This window comes from Solea solea, chromosome 16 (genome assembly GCF_958295425.1).
Source record: "Solea solea chromosome 16, fSolSol10.1, whole genome shotgun sequence".
NCBI lineage: Eukaryota > Metazoa > Chordata > Actinopteri > Pleuronectiformes > Soleidae > Solea > Solea solea.
In genome coordinates this window covers 21,786,330-21,805,606 of record NC_081149.1, presented here as the reverse complement: position 1 = coordinate 21,805,606, position 19,277 = coordinate 21,786,330, and the positions used below count along the sequence as shown (strand labels likewise).

The window sequence follows — 19,277 nt, the reverse complement described above, 5'->3', positions numbered from 1 at the left end:
GACGCCAACAGCTGACTGGAGGCGTCTGTCCGTGCCTCGGCCTTATGTTTGAGCCCCTTCAGTCCTCTGAGGAGACGGGATCAGAAGAGAGATGTTTATATTCACACCCGATCACGTTTCAAATGGCATCTCTGCTAAAGTTGAACAAATACACCACAGGAGATTCCTGTGTAGTTGAGCATAGAGAAGCAAATGTGATACTCGAACATTGGGATTTTTTGCTCCGTGCCTAGGACCGAAAGATTTCTAACAGTGATTTTTCTGGCTTATAATGTAATGTTGACTTTCTAAGTCAACCTTTTAGAACTATATTAGAATTTAAATCAAGCTGGAACTCTACCTTGAGATACTAACACAATATGAACTTCTGTCGTATAATGCAAGGATAAGGACGTAAAGATATGAACTGTATACATTGAATTTAAAACATGGAACTATCAAAAGCCCTATCCTTGACACTCTTGAATAAGATTGAAAAGAATCCTCAGTATGTGCAGAGCCCCATAAGGGATAAGTATCATCAGGAATTTGTTGACACTGGTACTACTTATCACTGCTGATACTTCAATGTAATTTGGTGTAGTGTAGAGAATATGTACTTTTTACCTCACAACCAGAGGACAGGGATTGCTGTTGGAACAAATGGACTCCACTGTAGTTGAAGGACTGTAAATCTTTTACAATAAACTTGGCAACAACACTGTGACATCAACAGTTTTTTTTCCCCCAGAGTCATGTTCCCTCGTTTGGTCTGACTTCTGTGGCTGCTGGTTGACTGACGTCTCTGGGATTATTTAGCACATATTAGAAGTTCTTAAAAGTGATGCCAACAGCTTCTTGACTTAGTAGTGACACAGTTTATCATTAGGAGTTACCTTCAGCTTCTATCAGCACTGATGGAGCAGGAATGCTGCACAAGTACAAGTACAGTTGTATTGCACATAATCGCCTGCCATTGGTGAGAATAAATGTAATTCAAATATCGATAGTGGCCGGCTTTGTCCCAATGAGGAACCAGTACCATTTCTCGTTATGGACACTGGCACAATAACAGTAGTGCTGGAGACAAATTCCAGGAGAAACACATGAATGAAATAACTGTTAGTCTCCACACAAACATATCTTATACTTAGCTTGATCGTAAAGTTCCATCTCCAAGGACCATAAATCTATGTGTCGATAAAGCATTTGTCACATTCATTCCCCGTTATTTTTTAACCGAACTGTTAAAAACAATCCATGCGGCGGTCTTAAAATATGGCCGTGATGGATGATATAGCGCGTAAATTTTACTTGGTCATGATAACGTATGTCCTCTAGACACGTGCCATCTAATTTCAACATGACTTGTAAAAAGTGTTTATCGTATGCACCTGTGCACAGCTGGCTTTTGATCTGAGGCATCACATAGTTGTCATGTTGATTAAAAACTGATGATAAACATTTTATGCCAGAAAGAAAGGGAGAAACCTCAAAGGATATGAGGATTTTGGCACCTTTACTGTCCTGATTCTTACGTGTCGCTCACAGTTCTTTCTGTCCAACACATTTATTGGCAAGGTTATGAAGGCTGGGTGATAATGATGTAACACTACTCCTAGATGAAGTTGAGAATTAATTCTTAGCAACTAAAACTCTCCAGAATTTGGCGAGGGTGACTATATTGGAGAGGCAGCGCAGTAACTCTGGCAATTACCTCAGTTCTGTCTCTGTGATGTTCCTCAAATTCTGTTGAACAGGTTGGTACTGTCCAGTCTCTCCACTACAGCCCAGTTCAGGCCTTCTCGTCTCCACTCTTCTCCATTACATCAGAGGAGGCAAAAGAGCCAAAAATCACGGAGAGCCGTGCAGTCACTCAGAGCAGCCCGAGTCCCAGCCAACAGCAGTGCAAGCTTGCAGAAGCGTGATCTCTGATCTGCTCATGGTTTTGACTTCTTACTTTGTGGCAGTGGTGATGGTACTTTGGAAGACTTCATTCGCCTGGATGATTCTCCGTTAGGCACGTTGTAATGCACAGTGAGTGGAAAAGAGAGAGTGGTGCAGAGGGTAAAGAAATGCCACTAAAATTGCCAGTGTGCCATGGGTTTCTCACTATTTGGAGCTGAAAATAGTCGGGGTGGACTCCTCTATTATGCAATTACAGTTGACTGTATCACTGAGGGAAAAGGTGACGTGAGATGGATGAAATGTTCTCACACTAACACCGTTGCCAGGCCCTTTCCTCTCACATGTGGTTGTGTGCAATGACTTTCCTCATGTAGTAAAACGGGTTTCAGCAAAGGACGATGAGACGGTGAAGTTGTTGCAGTTGTGCATTTTTAAATTTTCATCTCTTGTCCTCTTCTCTGTGACTCAACATCCGTGCTTGCTACAAGTCGTCAGTATAGTTTGATGGTAACATTTCATTTTTCATTTTTGTCCTAACTTGAAAGGCCACAACTATTGATTATTTTCATCAAAAATCTTGACAATTATTTGACCTTTTTACTGATTAATAATTAAATGCCAGAAAATGGTGATTATAAAATGTTGCAGTTTACCACAGAACCATTTTTGTGTGTGTTTTAACAGCCTGTTGAAATACACTCAGTTTTTCTCATCTGAGAAGCTGGAACCAGAGCGTTAATTGATTTTTCATGACGTTTAATTAATTATCAAACTAGTTGCTTTTATTTATTATCTGCAGATTGTGAAATTTGAACCGCTTATCAATCATGATCTGTCCATACATCTAGTTTCCTCTCCACTCCCCAGGATTGTACTTTCCCCTTCATACACTGGGCAAGTGTGAAATAGAGATGAGGTATTTTTAATGCTTTTATGATTTTTTTCTTTTTAACTTGGAAGAAGGGAATCAAGGCCCTGCCCCCATCTTTTTTGCACAGTGTTCCTTTCAGTTTTCCTCTCAGAATAAAGTGATGCACAGGGAGATTTTGTTACACATTTTCCCTTTTAATTTTGTAAATCTTGGAAAGTGCAGGTCTGTGTTGAGGCATTAGACATTTTTCCTGGCAGTTAGTCGCTCCATGATCACTGTGTTACAAGTGCCTCTAATATCTGTAATATGTGACTAGTAGAAATCTTATTAGATTTGCTTATGACACAAGTGGATTTTCTGTTATTTAGAGATCTATCATGGCTGAGACATTTCCGAGTGCCTACAAGTAAATTTACCTCAACCACATTTCCACAGTTGAAGAGTTGGACTGAGTTTATAAAATCCTACCCTGCTTCTTGCACTATTTTGCCTGACTCCAGTTAAGGGATAAATATAAGTGGTGTAGCCAGTTTTTTATTCTGTCATAAGCAGGGCAATGCAGTATGTCCTCGTCCAGAGTTGTGTGTTGTGTTTTTTTCATACATTGCTTGTTGTGTCTAAACCTAGTGGTAAATTATCTGTTGTTTGTTTTAACAGAATGAACAAATATAGGTTAAAATGTACTAGGCAGTTGCTCGTGTCTGAGCAGTAGTTCCATATCAGATGCTTTGGGCCTCAATTGTTGGTTCTGACACGAATAGCCTTTGCGTGGGTTTGTTTACAGTGGGTCGAAGGTTGCGAGCCTGAGACCCACACTTTGGGCACCCGCCTTCTCCAGTGGCACCATTGTGAATGGACACATGCTGGTTCTGGTTGGAGTGCTTGCAGCGAGCAGCCGGAAGACTTGATTACAGTCACGGTCTGCCTTAAACCATGCCAGGCGCTGCTCTTATCTTATAATAGTTGCAAGACAACTGCTGTTGGACACTTGAAGGTTCCAAACCCTAGTAACCAAGGGTCCACTCAGTTTTGTGGCACTCGCCAGTCACAGAGTGAGTAGTAACGGTCACTCCGCCTGGATGCAGTTTAGTGTCAAAGTGACAATAATATTATTGTAGTTTTAGTATTTGAACCGAAAACACTTATTGTTTACTACAAACATTCAGGGGTACTCCCTGAAATGAAATGTGCACTGGAGCCCTGAGAACTTTGTTTGCACTTGCACCACCATTAGGAACACTAAAGTGATGTTCAGTATGCTGGCTAATGGTTGGTATCTCAACATCACTTCTGACAACAACAAAGAGGTGACGCACTTCATGTCTCAAGCTCTCTCTGTATTCTGTGTCGTACTATTATAACAGTTTCTTCTTAATTTTTGAAACAGATTTTCAACTGTAGAGAAGTTTACTGTCGCCTGTTTTTCATGTTTCCACCAGCATTTTGAAAAATGTTATTTGAGTCCAGCATTGATCTAATTGTCACCTTTTTTTTTTGGATGATGGAAATGCAAACAGGAAATGAAAGTTTGTTGGGCTCCATAGTTCCGGGGCCTGTTCTGTTAAAAGGGAGATTGGTACAGTACTGAGTTGGTCCAGTTCAAAATGAACTTGGATTTATTCCCAATGAACTGCGCCTTGTTTCCTTCCTGTGTAAGACTGAATGGCTCCATGTCTGTGAGGTCGCCGTGCATGGCGTTCCAGCATCCAGCCTATATCAGCCTCCTTCCACTGCAGCCTCATTGACAGGGGCTCACACAGAGGCAGTTTTCAAGACTAAACATTACCCAACATCCTGCCAGGGGAGATTGATTGGGAAGTTTAGCAAGAGACTGGTAAAAACAGGTTCACCAGCACATCCATTAGCACTTGTCAAGTTGTAACTCAGTCTCCTTCATATACATTTTCCCCTCCTTTTACGTTTCAAGTCCCGGAGAAGTAAGGGAGGAGTGGGGAGGGGGAAAAGGAAGCCTTTTGTTTATACAAGAACAATGCTACGCATGAGATTGCACGGTCCCGGGTCTGGAGTCAAAACAGGGCAGACAGACAAACATGCAGACAGGCTGAGGAAAGGCTGGGGGCTGGGGAGTAGTGGGTGGAGGTGGGGGGAGTTTTTTTTTTTCCCTGAAGATGTGTCAGACTGTCTGGCGGGGAAGGTCAGTGCACTGGACTGGAGGAGCCAGGTGGACAGGAAAGGAGGTTCAGAATAGGGTCAACCTGAGCTTGTGGGCTTGAAGGGATTTATTTACGTTCTCACACAGTGATGATTCCATGAAGCTACGAGAACAGCTGATATTTTGCAATGCCTCCGTTTCGTCTAGTTGGGCTGCTTCCACACAGTTTGGGCCTAAATCTGATGGGAATGGAGCAACAGGACTAAGTGGCTGTCTCTGTTCCCACACCCCCATTTCCTTCACCTCATAGACTCCTCCAGAGTAATGGTTAACCGCAGAGCAACAGAGTAGAGGGAGTGTGAACCCTCTCTCCCCCATATCTCTTGGTGTTACTCTATAACTATGAAAATGTCTGTAAATGGCAGTTAACGGCAGAGAAAAGAATGTTCCCACTTCCATCTTGTCTCTTGACCGGCGATTGCTGCCATGGCGACACACCCTACCCTTCTCCCCCCTCCCTTAGACGTCACATGAGCTACCCCTTCCCAGGTGTTTGGCTTGAGTCTGGTGAACTTCATTGATTCGCCTACACAGTGGGGCTCTTTGTGTCCCAGCCTGTGAGAAACTCTGCCCATCCTCTCCCCACAGGTGGAACGTTAACTTCACCCCAAGTATCTCTCTCTCCACAGAGCTGCTGTCGCCTCTCGGAGGGATTGATTTTTGTTATTGAGGACGGAGCTAAGCAAAAGTGTGCAGCACAATCAGCTGTGTGTGGCGTTTGCCTCGCTGTCTCCTCCGTCCTCTGGGAAGCAGCCTTGTTTGGGCTGTAATGTGGAAAGCCATTATGTGACTAATAAGCTGCAGTCAGCTCCTGAGAGCACAGGGCTCTCGTGAAGCTGTATTGTCAGAGGCTGTGTGTGCTTGTTAGATGATGCTGCCTTTAAGAAAAGCTGTGCTTTTATTTGTTTAAAACATTTTGTGTGGATTAGTCTTTACTTTAGCCACTTTTTTTTTGGTCTGGTTTGAAATAACAATAAGTAAAAGTGACGTGTGCCTTCAATCTAAAAGGCTTTGGTCATTTATCAGTTGGAGGGAATTGTATGTGAGCTCTTTTCACTCTCTGAAGTGTTGTGTGGATGAGCCAGTGATGGAGGTGGTGAAGCTTTCGTTAGGAGCCATAGCTGCAGTTTGATCCACTTTAGATTGATTATAATCTTGGCCAGATCTTCTTCTTCTTAATCTCAATGGGATTTTTCTCCCGGGATAAATAAAGGTTAAATAAAAACTAAAAAAATCATTTTAAATGTCTGTTCCGGCCACTCGCTGTGAGTGTCTCAGTGGTGATCATCCTGTCTGTCTCTCTGCAGGGGTTTTTCCTTACACCCTCCACCATCACCCTCTGCCCCCCCTCTGCCCAATCAGTCAGTGCTGCAGTGTGTGTGTGTGTGTGTGTGTGTCTGAGTGACAGTGCGACCGGAATGAGAAACACAGGACACACAGAGAGACCCTTCTCTCAGCTTCGCCTCAATACTTGCCATTGCTATGGCTACGGAGGATTTTAGATGGGCTGGGATGCACAGGGTTATGCGATGCTTTTCCGGAGTTATCATCGAGTGTTTTGTGTGTTTTTTTTGGTGACACAAGAGAGTAAAATTGTAACACATGAGGGGTGTAATGAGACGGTCATGTTATAGTTTATGAGAGCCAGACGTGGTTATTCAAAACACCCAGATTATGCTATGGCAGTGCAAAATGTATTATTTGTTCTTCATGTGCTCAAATTGTATCTTCCTGATGCTAAAACTTATAGAATATAATATATTTATAGATGTGTAGAAAATAAATGTCGTACAAATTGAAAACAAAAATGGACTCTGTACAAAACGGGACATTACATTATCTTATCCTTTTGTTTTAAAATACAGTAGATGCCTTTCTCTGTCATATAACTGAATGGCTGTTTATTCAAGAGTGTAAATTTCCACCCAATACTGAATAAGACAGTGTAAATTTGAGTATTTTTTCCGACAGTCCATGTCCAGGCCAAAACCAAAATAAGATTTGTTTAAAAATACACACCAAGGGCGAGAACTTAACTGCCAAAAAGTAGGACTTTGTTTATGTAGTTTATGTAGCAGTCCATTTATGAGATTCTGGCATATTGTAAATTGTCACATTTTTCATCTATGAACTATTTTGTGGTGGTCTGAGTGAAGTCGGGCTGCCAGGGTTATTTACATCCAGGGGGGAGAGAGAAGGTTTTTTTGGAGACAGTTTAGTATTTGCTGTTAGTTCGTTTTTAACTCAGACCTGAAAGTCGTTCTTACTCTGCAGACGACCGCGAAAACAAACAAACAAACAAACAAACAAAAACCAGAAGAAGAAGAATGGCTTGACTGGAAAATCACACAGACAAAAACTATCTGTGAGACAGATTTGCGTGACATTGCGCTCCGTTGGGAACGCCTGCTGGAGGCCAAAAATGTGGCTTTCTCATCCAGACTCTACCGTGAACTTTCATTGACACTCCTATGTTATCAAAAATCCGGACAGTTGTTGCTCCATTCTCCATTGTTGCACTAATCAACAAGGAGACAAGCCTGGGTTGTGTTTTTCAAGTAAAAGAAAACTCAGACCGAAGAAGATTGTTGATTAATGCCATGAGACGAGTCTCTGTCCCTGGGGAAGGAACACAGGAATGGTGATCATGATGTGCATATGTTTTCCTTGTGATCATTTTTTATCAAAGGCAAGTGTTCACAATTATAACGTTCTTTATATATCTTTATGTGGTTGTTTTGTTTTTTTGTGGATTTTTCCAAAGACTAAGAGAATAGCTGAATAAAAGTAGCGTAACATTGGAGGTTACGTCTGTCTGTATAATTTACTGTTGTTTATTAGATTGTGTCCATTTGTTTAGTGTTGTCTTTGAGTTATTTGACAGTAATGTCCTGTATCATTTGTTTTATGTTACCTGCCTGAGGACTTCTCATATAGTTCAGCAGTTGTGCTAATTCCGGTGTATGTGCATTGATACTTTCAGTGCGGATTTGTCAATTAATGTGCACTGTCCTAATTCATTAAATGTAATGATGATGTTTGAAAAATGAGGATTTACCATCAATCTGCATAAATGATATAACCGATCTTAGCAATGTTTTACCCTTTTCCTTTTTGTCAATATATTGTCATAGTTACTAAATCTGATGACTGATTAAGGTTGTCTGAATAGTCAATTAGTTGTCTCTGTGATTGATGACTAGTTGACCACAAAAAATTGTCAGTACTTGCAGCCCTGTTGTCTTCCATGTTCATGTAATAAAGGAGAAAGAGCGGGAGCTTGTAATTACATTTGTGTGTGTGAGCATAAGGGAACCACTCCAGAGTGAACAATAAAAGTAAAGATTTGATTTATGGTGCTGCCTTGTAGGTGCAAACTTGCCCATTCCCTTTTCTTGGGAAAAGCTTCTGTCATTATGACTCTTATTTCTCACAGCGACATAAATTTCGGGTGATTTCTGTGAGGTGGCAGGTAAAGAAGCACCGGTATTTTACTCAGTGTCAATGTGAAATCTTTGTGTAGCTACAACTGATATATCTGTAGTATATTATACCACTCAAGAACTTAGAATAATTATATTTTTCGATCACTGGATCAAATTCCAATCAAAACCATATTGAGTTTTGCTGCATGTTTTCCTCCCCACACTTTCTGCTGCCTTACCTGTCGAAATGTATTGTGTGTTTTATTTCCTTCCAAAATAAATTCAGGATGTCACAGTTGCATTGACAACACTTTTATGATCAGGACATGTGTTATAAATACAGATTTTTATGCAAATGCAAGGGGAATCCTCTAGAGAAGCTGCATCAAACAAATAAAACCATGTAGACCAGCATGGCAGGCGTCCTACAAACCCAGCTCCACCTTGTTGGAGATCTGTGAGCACCTTCTAGTCCTCAACAAAGTCACAACATTGTTGAACCTCTTAGAGAAGCAAGTACATGTAGTCTGCCTGGTTCATTTTGATCCCTTTTCCCCTATTTGGATGTGTGCGCCATGGGGTCTCACCTGAATTTAAGTTTATACAAGTCGTTTCGACCACACTCTTCTCTTTGTGTAGTTGCAGCAGAGCACAGTTAATCACAACACTGTCCCAGAAAACAATGCTTCATCTGTTTTATTAAAAAGAAAAAAGACATTTATGTGTAGTCTATGATGTGAAATAGTGGGTATAATGATACATGACATTACCCATTTACAAATTAAACAATACATTTTTGGCCATGTCTGCTGTACTTTGGCTGTGACACACGTTAATGTAGTTATTCGTAAACATCAACATTTATGGAAAACTTGAACAGGTAAATGCTTCCTTCAAGTGAATGCAGTGGAAAGTCAATGATATTCTAATGCAGACTATTTCTGTGTGTCTGTACACATGATTAAAGATTTTAAAAAAAGTTGAAAGATTAAACCGTAAATCAGTTTGTTTCCTGGATCAAGGAACAATAATTGTTTCCAGAACGTGAACAACATAAACCAAAATTATACATTATGAAAGGAAAAAGAAAGAAAAAAATAAAAGCGGCTGGTTTTAACAAGTAAATACCAACTCCAAATGTCACTATATTAGCAATTATTGCTCTGGTCATTAAAAATTGTAGAGCTTTTTTGGACTTGGATGGACCTTCTTGACCTCATAATTATATTTTGAAAAATGGTGATTGGTACCACCTCTGTCTGACCACATTAGAGTCACTGACTGTTTACCTCGATAAACACTACTAGAAATTAAACATGTATTCACTGGTGTTTTATTTTAACCAAAAAATTTGGCTGAGTTTCAAAGTAAATTTGGATGGAAACCTGGCCTGGTTTGAATATCAATGAAGACTTTTTTTGGCTCGTATGTCATCCATCTCTCGAATCCCTCCAGTCCTTCTGTCATGGCAGCTGTTGACTGATTGCACCTTCTCATTAGATGCTTAGATTTTTGGCTTTGATCTTAAGCCTACATTTTTCTAACTTTTTTTTTTTTTTTTTTTTTACTTAGCTATAGTTGAACTCCTTTACTATGTTTGAACTTCTGGCCTCAGACCTTCAACACAAAGATGTGTTTGAATCACAAATAGAATTTGTCTTACAAAAGTAGTGGACCTTATGTTGTCATGACAGAAGGCATTGACAAGTGTAGATGTAGTAAGGGTGAAAACATTCTGTCTGCCCTAGTTCTTCCATGCTGTTGTGTGTGTTTTTGTGCTTTGGTGTGTATGATTTCTTGTCAGATGGTTAGAGAGCCTCATCACACCATCATATGTTCTGAGGACTTACCCATTTCTGTCATTTTCTAAAAGCGGCAATCTGACTGAAGCTATGCCTACGTAGACGCTACAAAAAAACAAAAGAGAAATGCCAGAAGAAGTTATAGATGTAACTTGAAATCAGAATGGTTTTATAATCGGATTGAAGAGAATATGCACACATAAACATAGCTATTCATACCAAATTCATGCTGAGATGTGTGGTTAAAAATGGCACTTTTCCATGATACAGTTCTAGCACTAATCTGCTCTACTCTACTTGGGTTGCCACGTCATTTTCCATCACTTTAGTACCTCCTCAACGTGGACGGGGTCGTCATATCATGGCTGCACGAAACTGTCGTGACGTCGTTTTATACCTGGTACAAACATACAAGCAAAGCAGTTGTTTTCAGGGGAAACTGAATCATTAGAATCAGTTAATTAAAAAGATAAGTTTAGTTCATCCTGGATGACCCGATGTCTGACACAGTCACTGAACGGTCGCTGTCTTTTGGCAGTGCTTTCGCTAAATACACCAGACTTATACACAAGCTAAATACACAATAGTCTTTTTAACTGATCTACAGTTCGGTTTGATTCTTGTGTCCTACGTCGCACTCATGACTCTTGCAGTCTTGACGTCGCTCTCTGACCAATCAGAGATCGGCTCAGCTCACTTGGAACCTCGCTAAAGCAGGTAATAAAAAAAAATCACCAGGTCACAGGAACTATCACTAATGGAAAAGCAAACGAGTAGAGCCGAACCGAGCTGAACAGAGTCATGCTAGAACTGTATCGTGGAAAAGTGCCAAAGTTGTGCTGGGTTTGAACATCTCTCATTCATTTGTTGCAGTTTTCATGTCGACAACTGAGCACAGTGCTATGATTGTCTCCCAGAGAGACTGGTTGAATAGAAATGCTTCATGTAAACACGCCAATCTGAATACTCTGGTCTGATATAGCTCAGGTGGAAAGAAATTTCCACTGATCTTGATTCTGATTGGCGTTCATGTTGAAAGTTGTTTTAATCATGCCTTACTGGTATGGGTTATCACAAGTCTGCTAGAGATGTTCCGATACCATTTTTTTCCTCCCGATACCGATTCCGATACTTGTGCTGTGGGTATCGGCTGATACAGAGTACCGATACCGATACCAGTGTGTTATAAAAAAATATATATCATACTACACCTGCATGACTGTGATATGATTATCATTGGTGGTAAGGTTTGGCTGAGGTTAAACCCTCTGTAAAACATGAACGAATACCTCAAATGGACACCATTTATTTTTACCTGTGATATGTTATTTCGTTTTTCTGCTTGTATGTTTGTTTTGACTCTGGTCCAAACACCGCAGCACTGGCAGAGCTTCATGTTTCCATGACGACTGACCGGGAAAGGACGCACGTGACATAATTTTTACATGACTCCAGATTGTTAAAATTAGTCTCTGAAGTAACGCTAAACTTAAAAAACAGAGGCATACATACGCAGGACACAGGTACGCTGGTTAGTTGTAGCGCTGCTCTTTTCGTTGAATAAACGGGCCGCTCCAGTTTGACTGTAGGCTGCTAGCGCAGCTAACAATGCTAACAAAGCTAACTGGTAAATACTGCCAAACTGCCGACATGATGAGCTAACGTTAGCTCCTTGTCTACAGGTGTCGGGTGATCAGTTCCTCTTCACACCTCTAAAACAGCACAGCGCAACTTTTTCAAGAGCGGCGAAGAAGAAACGTGTCAGAGCTAACGGAGCTCTAATAAATTACGTGGTATCGGATCGGTGCATGGATTCCAGTTCTTGCCGATACCGATGCCCACATTTTCGGCAGTATCGGAGGCACAAAAATGTGGAAAAATGTGCACATGTAAGAATTAATGACTTCATGATGTGTTGTGTAAGTTTAGAAATTGTGTTTGGTTTTAACATTTCTCTCTCTCTCTCTACCATACCAACTATTCATGACCGTTTTCTTTTTCGACAACTGAACACAACACTGCAGTTGTCCTAAAGAGAGACTGGTTGAATGTGTGCATTGTTATCCCTGTTTGTATTTTTTTGAATGACTAGTGCAGTGCCCATTCATGTTCAGTCGGGGTTGATTGCTTGGCCTGTTATGATCGATCTTGCAGCTTTCTTGAGAGCATCGTACCATTAAAGGTACAAAACTGAAAGGCAACTTTACATGTAACACATTCAGTTTGTTATATCCTATGGTTGTTTCTTCAGTGTGTAATGATATTTCTGTTTTGCCAAGTGTATTCCACTGAGTTCTTATTGCCACCCTCCTTCACTGCAGCCTCAGACTCTCACTTGGCTTCACTGCTCCCATTGTCTCTCTGGTGTCTGCCATTCCAGTGGTTTTCTGTACATTTTCTGTTTTTAGCTGTAATTCGGCCCCTTGAATGTTTTCCCAAGAAGTCTATATAGGTATAAATAGTGTTGCCTTACTGCTGTGTGGCTAGCTGACTACTGCTTATGCACATGCGGGTCTGTAGGTCTGCAGCTCAGTTTAAGCTGAGCTGGCTGTTGTGTGGGCCAGGATTTACAGTGCAGTCCATCTCATTTTGTCGTTGTCATTTCCTTGTTCCTGTCTGGATTGTGATTTCATGTTTTGTTGTCACTTCCCTACCTTGATATAAAGAAATGTTTCCCAGCTATTTACATTTTTTTTTTTATCTTTACCCTCTTGTGGATTAATTGTGTTTTGACTTATGGACTTGGGGAACAGAGGTGTTCATGTTTTACCCCTCTGGAAATATCTTTAATCACTGTCGTACTCTCTTTCTTTTCCCGCACTATACACATGTGGGCATTAACATTGTAGAAGCACAAATTTAACATCCTTCAAAGCTTCATAGTGTGTACGTTGTGTGTGTGTGTGTGTGTGTTTGTGCGCACACAGACACATGTTCACTTCTGTGTGTTCAAGAGAAGTGTGGCTGAAAGCGATGCATACCAGATGTTTTAGAGATGAGGTGGGTTTCACTGGAACGTAACACATTCCCAGGGATGTTTGCGGAAAGAAATTCTTCCTCATCTGTCGAGCATGTTCTGCACCCCCCATTCCCCCCCCCCCACAGGAGAGAATGCGTCCAATTTTGTCGTCTGTTTTCACTTCTTTCTCTCTTAATGGGGTTCTTGTCATTAAACCCACACTCTCCTGTACATGTGTGTGTGCGTTGTGCAGCTGTAAACAACATGCACATGTAGACGTTTGTGTGTGTGCAGCCGATGATTTGTGTATTTAATTTCGTCCGCACAGAAGAAGGTCCGTCCTCTCCTCCTGTGGTTTCCTGGTGGGCAAAATTATTTCAGCTCAGGCCCAGCTCAGTGATTCAGGGTGATATTTCACATGGTGTGGTTGTGTGTCTGAGTATGTGTGGCATGGGGGTAGATGAATAGGCGACGGCTGCATATTGAATGGCTTAAGCTGCAGTCTGCCTCGACGGCTATGCCTTTGTCTGTTTGTGTTAGCAAAGTAAATTCTGAGCACTCTCACCTGCACACCAAGGTGAGTTAGAAAGTCGGGCCAAGGAAAAAAGACGCATGACACGACCAGTCAAATATGCAACTAATAATAAGTTTATTAAATGTACTAATTTTTAGGTTAACCAATTCATATTTCTATTTCTAAAATTAATATTGTAAAAAAATAAAAATTAAGGTTTTGGCTTTTTTTATGAAGAGATTCTTATCTCAGCTAAATCAACTATGTCATGAGTTAAATAATAGCCTAGAGTGTATGTCATGAGCAACAATGTGGACTCAACGGTAGAGCACTGACCATTCCATTCCCAGCGATTATCCATTGTTCGTTGTTTTTTTTCATAAAAAGTACTTGTTTTATTGCTACACAACATTGTGTGGATGAGGAAAATCAAACGGAAGACTATGCCAATTGAAGAACACAAATCACTAGACTAAACTGATTAATTATTAGATACAGTGTTGCTGTAAATGGAGATGCAGATCATATACGTTTTAAAAATATCCTGTTGGAATAATAAACTGTTTAATATGGTTACCTTTCTCAGCCTAAGTGCACCGGAGGTTTCAGGTGTCCAGACCACACATAAACTTGCATGTCAGACCATGGGAGGCCTCCCAATGCTCGTGTAATGTCACAGGCGTCATGCTGGGTACGTGAAGTACATGTCATATTTAAAGTAAGCAGGTGTAGATTTTCTGCCTTGGTCAGATAAATTAAAACAGCTTTAAAAAGCGTGCAAATACTCATTAATCATCATTAAATCAAACTGTCCAAATAATTAGTGAAACATATTTTCAAATGGAGACTTAAATCTGTAACAAATTAAAAAGACATAGTAGACCTTTACTTTCTTTAAAAAAAAAAAATCAGTTTTCCGCCTATAATGATTGGAATTAATTAACCAGGTTTTAATAAATTTACACTGTAAATTACAGGTATCATTCCTGTTTGATCCAATTAATCAACCATAACCATATTCAGACCACAGTGCATAGAGAGGACCAACTTCTCCTCCAGCTGTTTCTCTTTTAGTCATATGACTTTTAAATGCTTAAAAAATTTTAAAAAACCTTGTAGCTTGTGTCTTGCTGTTGTCGATTAGTTGTCTAAACAAACGTTGTTGGCGCTCTGCGCCATAGAATGGCAATCTCATTTGGACTGGGTTGCTCTATAATGCCGTTGCGACACTCGTCATTTTCTACTGCCCACCCAAAGACAATGCTGTCACTTGTTTAACAAAATGAAACAACACAAGTTAAAGTGAGTCCGTCTCAGTCAGCAGTTTCAGATGGTGGTGCTGCCCATCAGCGGGATAGTTCACCACACGTTGGTGATTTTCTATTTTTGAATTTGTGTTTATGTTATGTTAAATTATGTCTTTGTTCTTTCTCTTCCAGTCCTCTGTGCCAAAAACCTTGCAAAGAAAGACTTCTTCCGTAAGTATCTGCCAGTGTATATTCCATTCAAACCCCTTCACCCTTTGGTTTTGTGGAAATATGATACACGCATTATAGAGTCCTTTTTGAGATTAAGAAATTTAGCAAACGTCTGTTAGCTGTCAACCACACTTATAAAGTAATTGACAGCAGATATGGCAGGTTTACTGTCCTTGGTAATAATAGTATATATTATCTACTGCTTTATCCTCCCCATGAGGCTGCAGGGGGGCTGGAGCCAGTCCCAGCTGACGTAGGGTGAAAGGTGGAGTTCAACACCCTGCATAGTTCACCACTCCATTGCAGGGCCTTGTGTATATTAGCAGCTTTTCCACAGTCAGTTAATTTTGAAGAATTAAATGGTTCATGTCAGGTGTCTGGAGTGTTTTGGTGTGTTTGGGTCAGGCTGTCATGGTGAATGAGCATGTCAAGGTCCTGTGCTCACTCAGGTGGTTTCTGTGGTGCCCATTCCTGCCATTCCAACACTCAGGAGCTGAGCAAACATTCAGCTAGGAAGCCGGGTGGAGAGCAGCACTGAAACCATCGATAAACATGTCTGTGTCTTTTTATGTGTGAGCTAAATCTATATGGTGCTTTTCTATTTTCATCTGCACGCATCATGTGCATGCTCCAACCAGATTTACCACAGGGATCATTTGTGGTGTTAATTAATTAATTTGCGTATACGCTGTGGTGTAATCGGGTAGATGAATCATCAGAAGCTAAACAGAAACTCACCTTCACATCACCCTGAACGTGTTTTATATTTTGTATTTTTCCCTAAAAAAAAGACCAAAATAGATATTGGTTATTCCCTGTTTGCCACATGTGACATTAAAAGACAGACGTTTGTGGAAATAAACAATGAGTAATCTGTAAGTCTGGACTGACACAAGTGTTGTAGACAACAGTGTCTGTGCCAGCTGTGTTTATCTCCATCCATCACACCACTGTGTAATGATGTCATCTGTGTGTTGTGCACCTGTTTATCTGATTATGCTCGGTTAATGGCTGTTCTGTTTCCTTCTCTCTGTCTGCAGGCCTTCCTGATCCCTTTGCCAAGGTGGTTGTGGACGGTTCAGGGCAATGCCACTCTACAGACACTGTGAGGAACACACTTGACCCCAAGTGGAATCAACACTATGACCTGTGAGTCCTTCAGTGTTTTTATGGCACTTCTCTCACATGCAGCCGTTTCTTGCATCTGTTTTTGAGAGAACCTCACACCCACCTAAAGGCATAATCTGATCACAAACAGCAGTTACAATGCCTCACAGTTTGTATGTCTGTCTCTATTTTCGCCATGATAAGCAAGCACACTGAGCCGTGTCAGGTCAGTGCCATTAGCAGGACCTGAACAGAAACAGATGCAAACAGCCGTTGCATCTGGCCTCTAACACATTAGATACTCTGTAATGACATAACCCCGCAGCGCCAGCAAACAGTCTAAAAATGTACCTTGGAACAGTATTTAAAGCACTGGAAAAGATGGGCGTCTCCAATAGTATTTTCTTCCATTGACTGGAACACGTGCTTGTCTTGTTGCACCCTGATTGCCTCTTCCCAAAGATGGTTTGTGCTGTGAAAGTAGCCTGGAAAAAAAATAGAGAGACGGAGCGCGTGAGTGAAAATGTGAGAGTGAAAGTTTCCAGTATTCGCCCGGTGTTTATCCAAAGCGTCATGCGTAGCCAACAGCAAGAGGAAGCACATGTCTCCGTTTGTTTGGTTGCTGGGGATACAGGACCCTCTTTGTACGTGTCTGTTAAATAAGCTGCTCATGTCACATTTGAATAAGTCACACATACACACGCTCACGCTAAAGATAAATAGATGTTAAGGGGGACAGAGACTTGTGGCTCAGAAGAGGTTCTCTGTGCTCTTTGTCCCCAGAGCCTACAGACATAGTTGACTGGAGTTTATGTGAGAAATGGCTTGTGTTTCTCTGCCACTGATAAGTTTAACATCACTGTACCAGTCAAACTGTCTTAGTGTCTATCCTCGTGGCCAGCAGAACGACACAGAGGCTGTGTTTTAGAAGAGACAGGTTTTACTTGAGGGAGAGCAGCCTAGAAAATCTTGCCCGGTGGTCTCGCTCCTACCAAAATTATTATTTTTATATAATGGTCTCGTATGAGAGGGTGTAGAAATTCTGCGTCCAAGTATGTGTTTCATTGGTCAGCCATGGCCTGTAAACTTTGACCGTTTCGTTTTGTTGCAGGATGTGGTCAATATGCCAGGGACGGCAGACACAGTCAATGTGTCCGCATGCTGCGCTTGCTCATTACGCCTGCAGTGTGTGTGACGGTGACTAATAACAACAGGACATTATTGACATTGAGGAAATATCTTAATTTGAAACAGTCTCTGCCGGTGTAACTTTCTACAACTTAAAAATCCACTGTGTAAGAATTAGAGACTTCTAAAACAGGACGACTCCTCTCTTTCCAAGCATGTCAGGGAACTACGGTGGCCATTGCATACCAGAAATGATGTTGTGCATCTTTGTAAAATAGTTTTATTTTAAAGCAATTTTACACACAAACAAACATACTGTACGTATGGGGAGTACCTTTAATTTCTGCCAGTAAACTCTGTGAAGTGTAAAATGTTCTAGATTGTTTTGTAAAGAAGGCACTTGCATCTCTTTAAAAGGTAAAAAAGTATTTTTGGATGGCACTCTACATCAGGAGTCCTTCACATGTAACATCATTATGCGATGTTAAGTGCCCAGTACAGACTACAACTGAATTAGTGCCACTGTATTGTATTAAAAGAGTTTATCTTGATATTCATGTACATGTTCATTAGATAAGTCATCACCTACAGTCTATTTTAATGTTTCATTCTCATTTTGAGGCCAGCTTCATAAGCTGTCATAACAAATATCCATCCTAGTGTATTTTATTTTAAACTGCTTTCATTTAAAAAATCAATATGATGTGATCACGTAGCCATTTACATCAGATGGACTCAAAATGATCTAGGGCTGTAACAATTACTCGATTGCCCGATTTTTAATCAATCACTAAAGTAATCGTCAACTGGTTTGAAGCTTTTTTTCATTATTAAAACAAGATTTCTGATTGTTTCAGCTTCTTAAATGTGAATATTTTCTTTGCTCCACATAACAATTAAATCATTAAAACTGAATCATTTTGTTTTGTGGACAAAAACAAGACTTTTGAGAAACATCAGGTGACCAAAATGATGACTCTCAAGTCATATTTCAAACCCATTCATTTTAAATTGGATGTAATTTAACCCTATTACTATATAAAAATTAATATTGTAACCGTAGTTTTCTAACTCAAATAATGAATACATTAGGGTCACAACCTTCCACTGTTTATGCAACATTCTATTGTTTTTATAACAGATTCAGCAGAGTTCACATGTGCTCATCCATTAAAGGGCAATAGCTGGATCCAGTCCACAGATTTAAATCTTATTAGCGAGCCTACACTTTTGTTTTTCCTTTTACTTTGTCCATATGTTCTTAACACCTTCTAAAATCCCTTGAAAAATAATAAGAATACAGTCTGCCAAATAAATGGACACATTAAGAAGGCACATCTGTGTCTTTAAATCCGTCTTTTGCTTTTGTTACAATTTTCCCATTGTCTGTGTCTATGTGTGTGTGTTATTGCCGATGACTATTAAAAATCTCAGCCAGACTAATGAATTTTATTACATAGAGCGTGATCCAGATGACTGGGGTTTGGTTATAATACTTCCCTCCCGTCATGTCTGTCTGACATAGCAGCTCGCTCTCTCTCTCACACACACATAGCACAGACAGGCATTTGGCATGGACTCAAAATGTCCAGACATCTTACTCACAGCCCCATTGTTTCATATCCCTTTTGGTAAGAACCATGATAATTACAGTGGGACGCAGTTCTGCGAATCGTACACATGATTAGCTTTCGACAGAAGGAGGGAGCCCACCCGAGCAGATGTGCCACGACAGGTTCACGTTGTGAGATTTTATCACACTCTGGTCTCACCTGACACACGAGGAGCAACAGAGAAGACACACAGTGTGTGAATATGCTGCAACAGACGAATGCAGGCAGTGAGGAAGTAATCTGTTATTTGTAGATGTCTCTGTTTTTCCCCAACACATATTTGGCAGTCTGTGAACAGTATAATTACCCAGTTTGGTTCT

General features: G+C 40.6%; 1 protein-coding gene across 2 annotated transcripts in view; it reads left to right on the top strand.

Moving 5' to 3' along the window:
• smurf2 (SMAD specific E3 ubiquitin protein ligase 2) overlaps positions 1-19,277 on the top strand; it is a 50,272-nt gene that overhangs the window by 7,466 nt on the left and 23,529 nt on the right. For both annotated transcript variants that reach the window (XM_058653391.1, XM_058653390.1), the window contains 2 exons: positions 15,071-15,109; positions 16,150-16,258. In XM_058653391.1, coding sequence (XP_058509374.1) covers positions 15,071-15,109; positions 16,150-16,258 — 148 coding nt within the window. The remainder of the gene's footprint in view (positions 1-15,070; positions 15,110-16,149; positions 16,259-19,277) is intronic.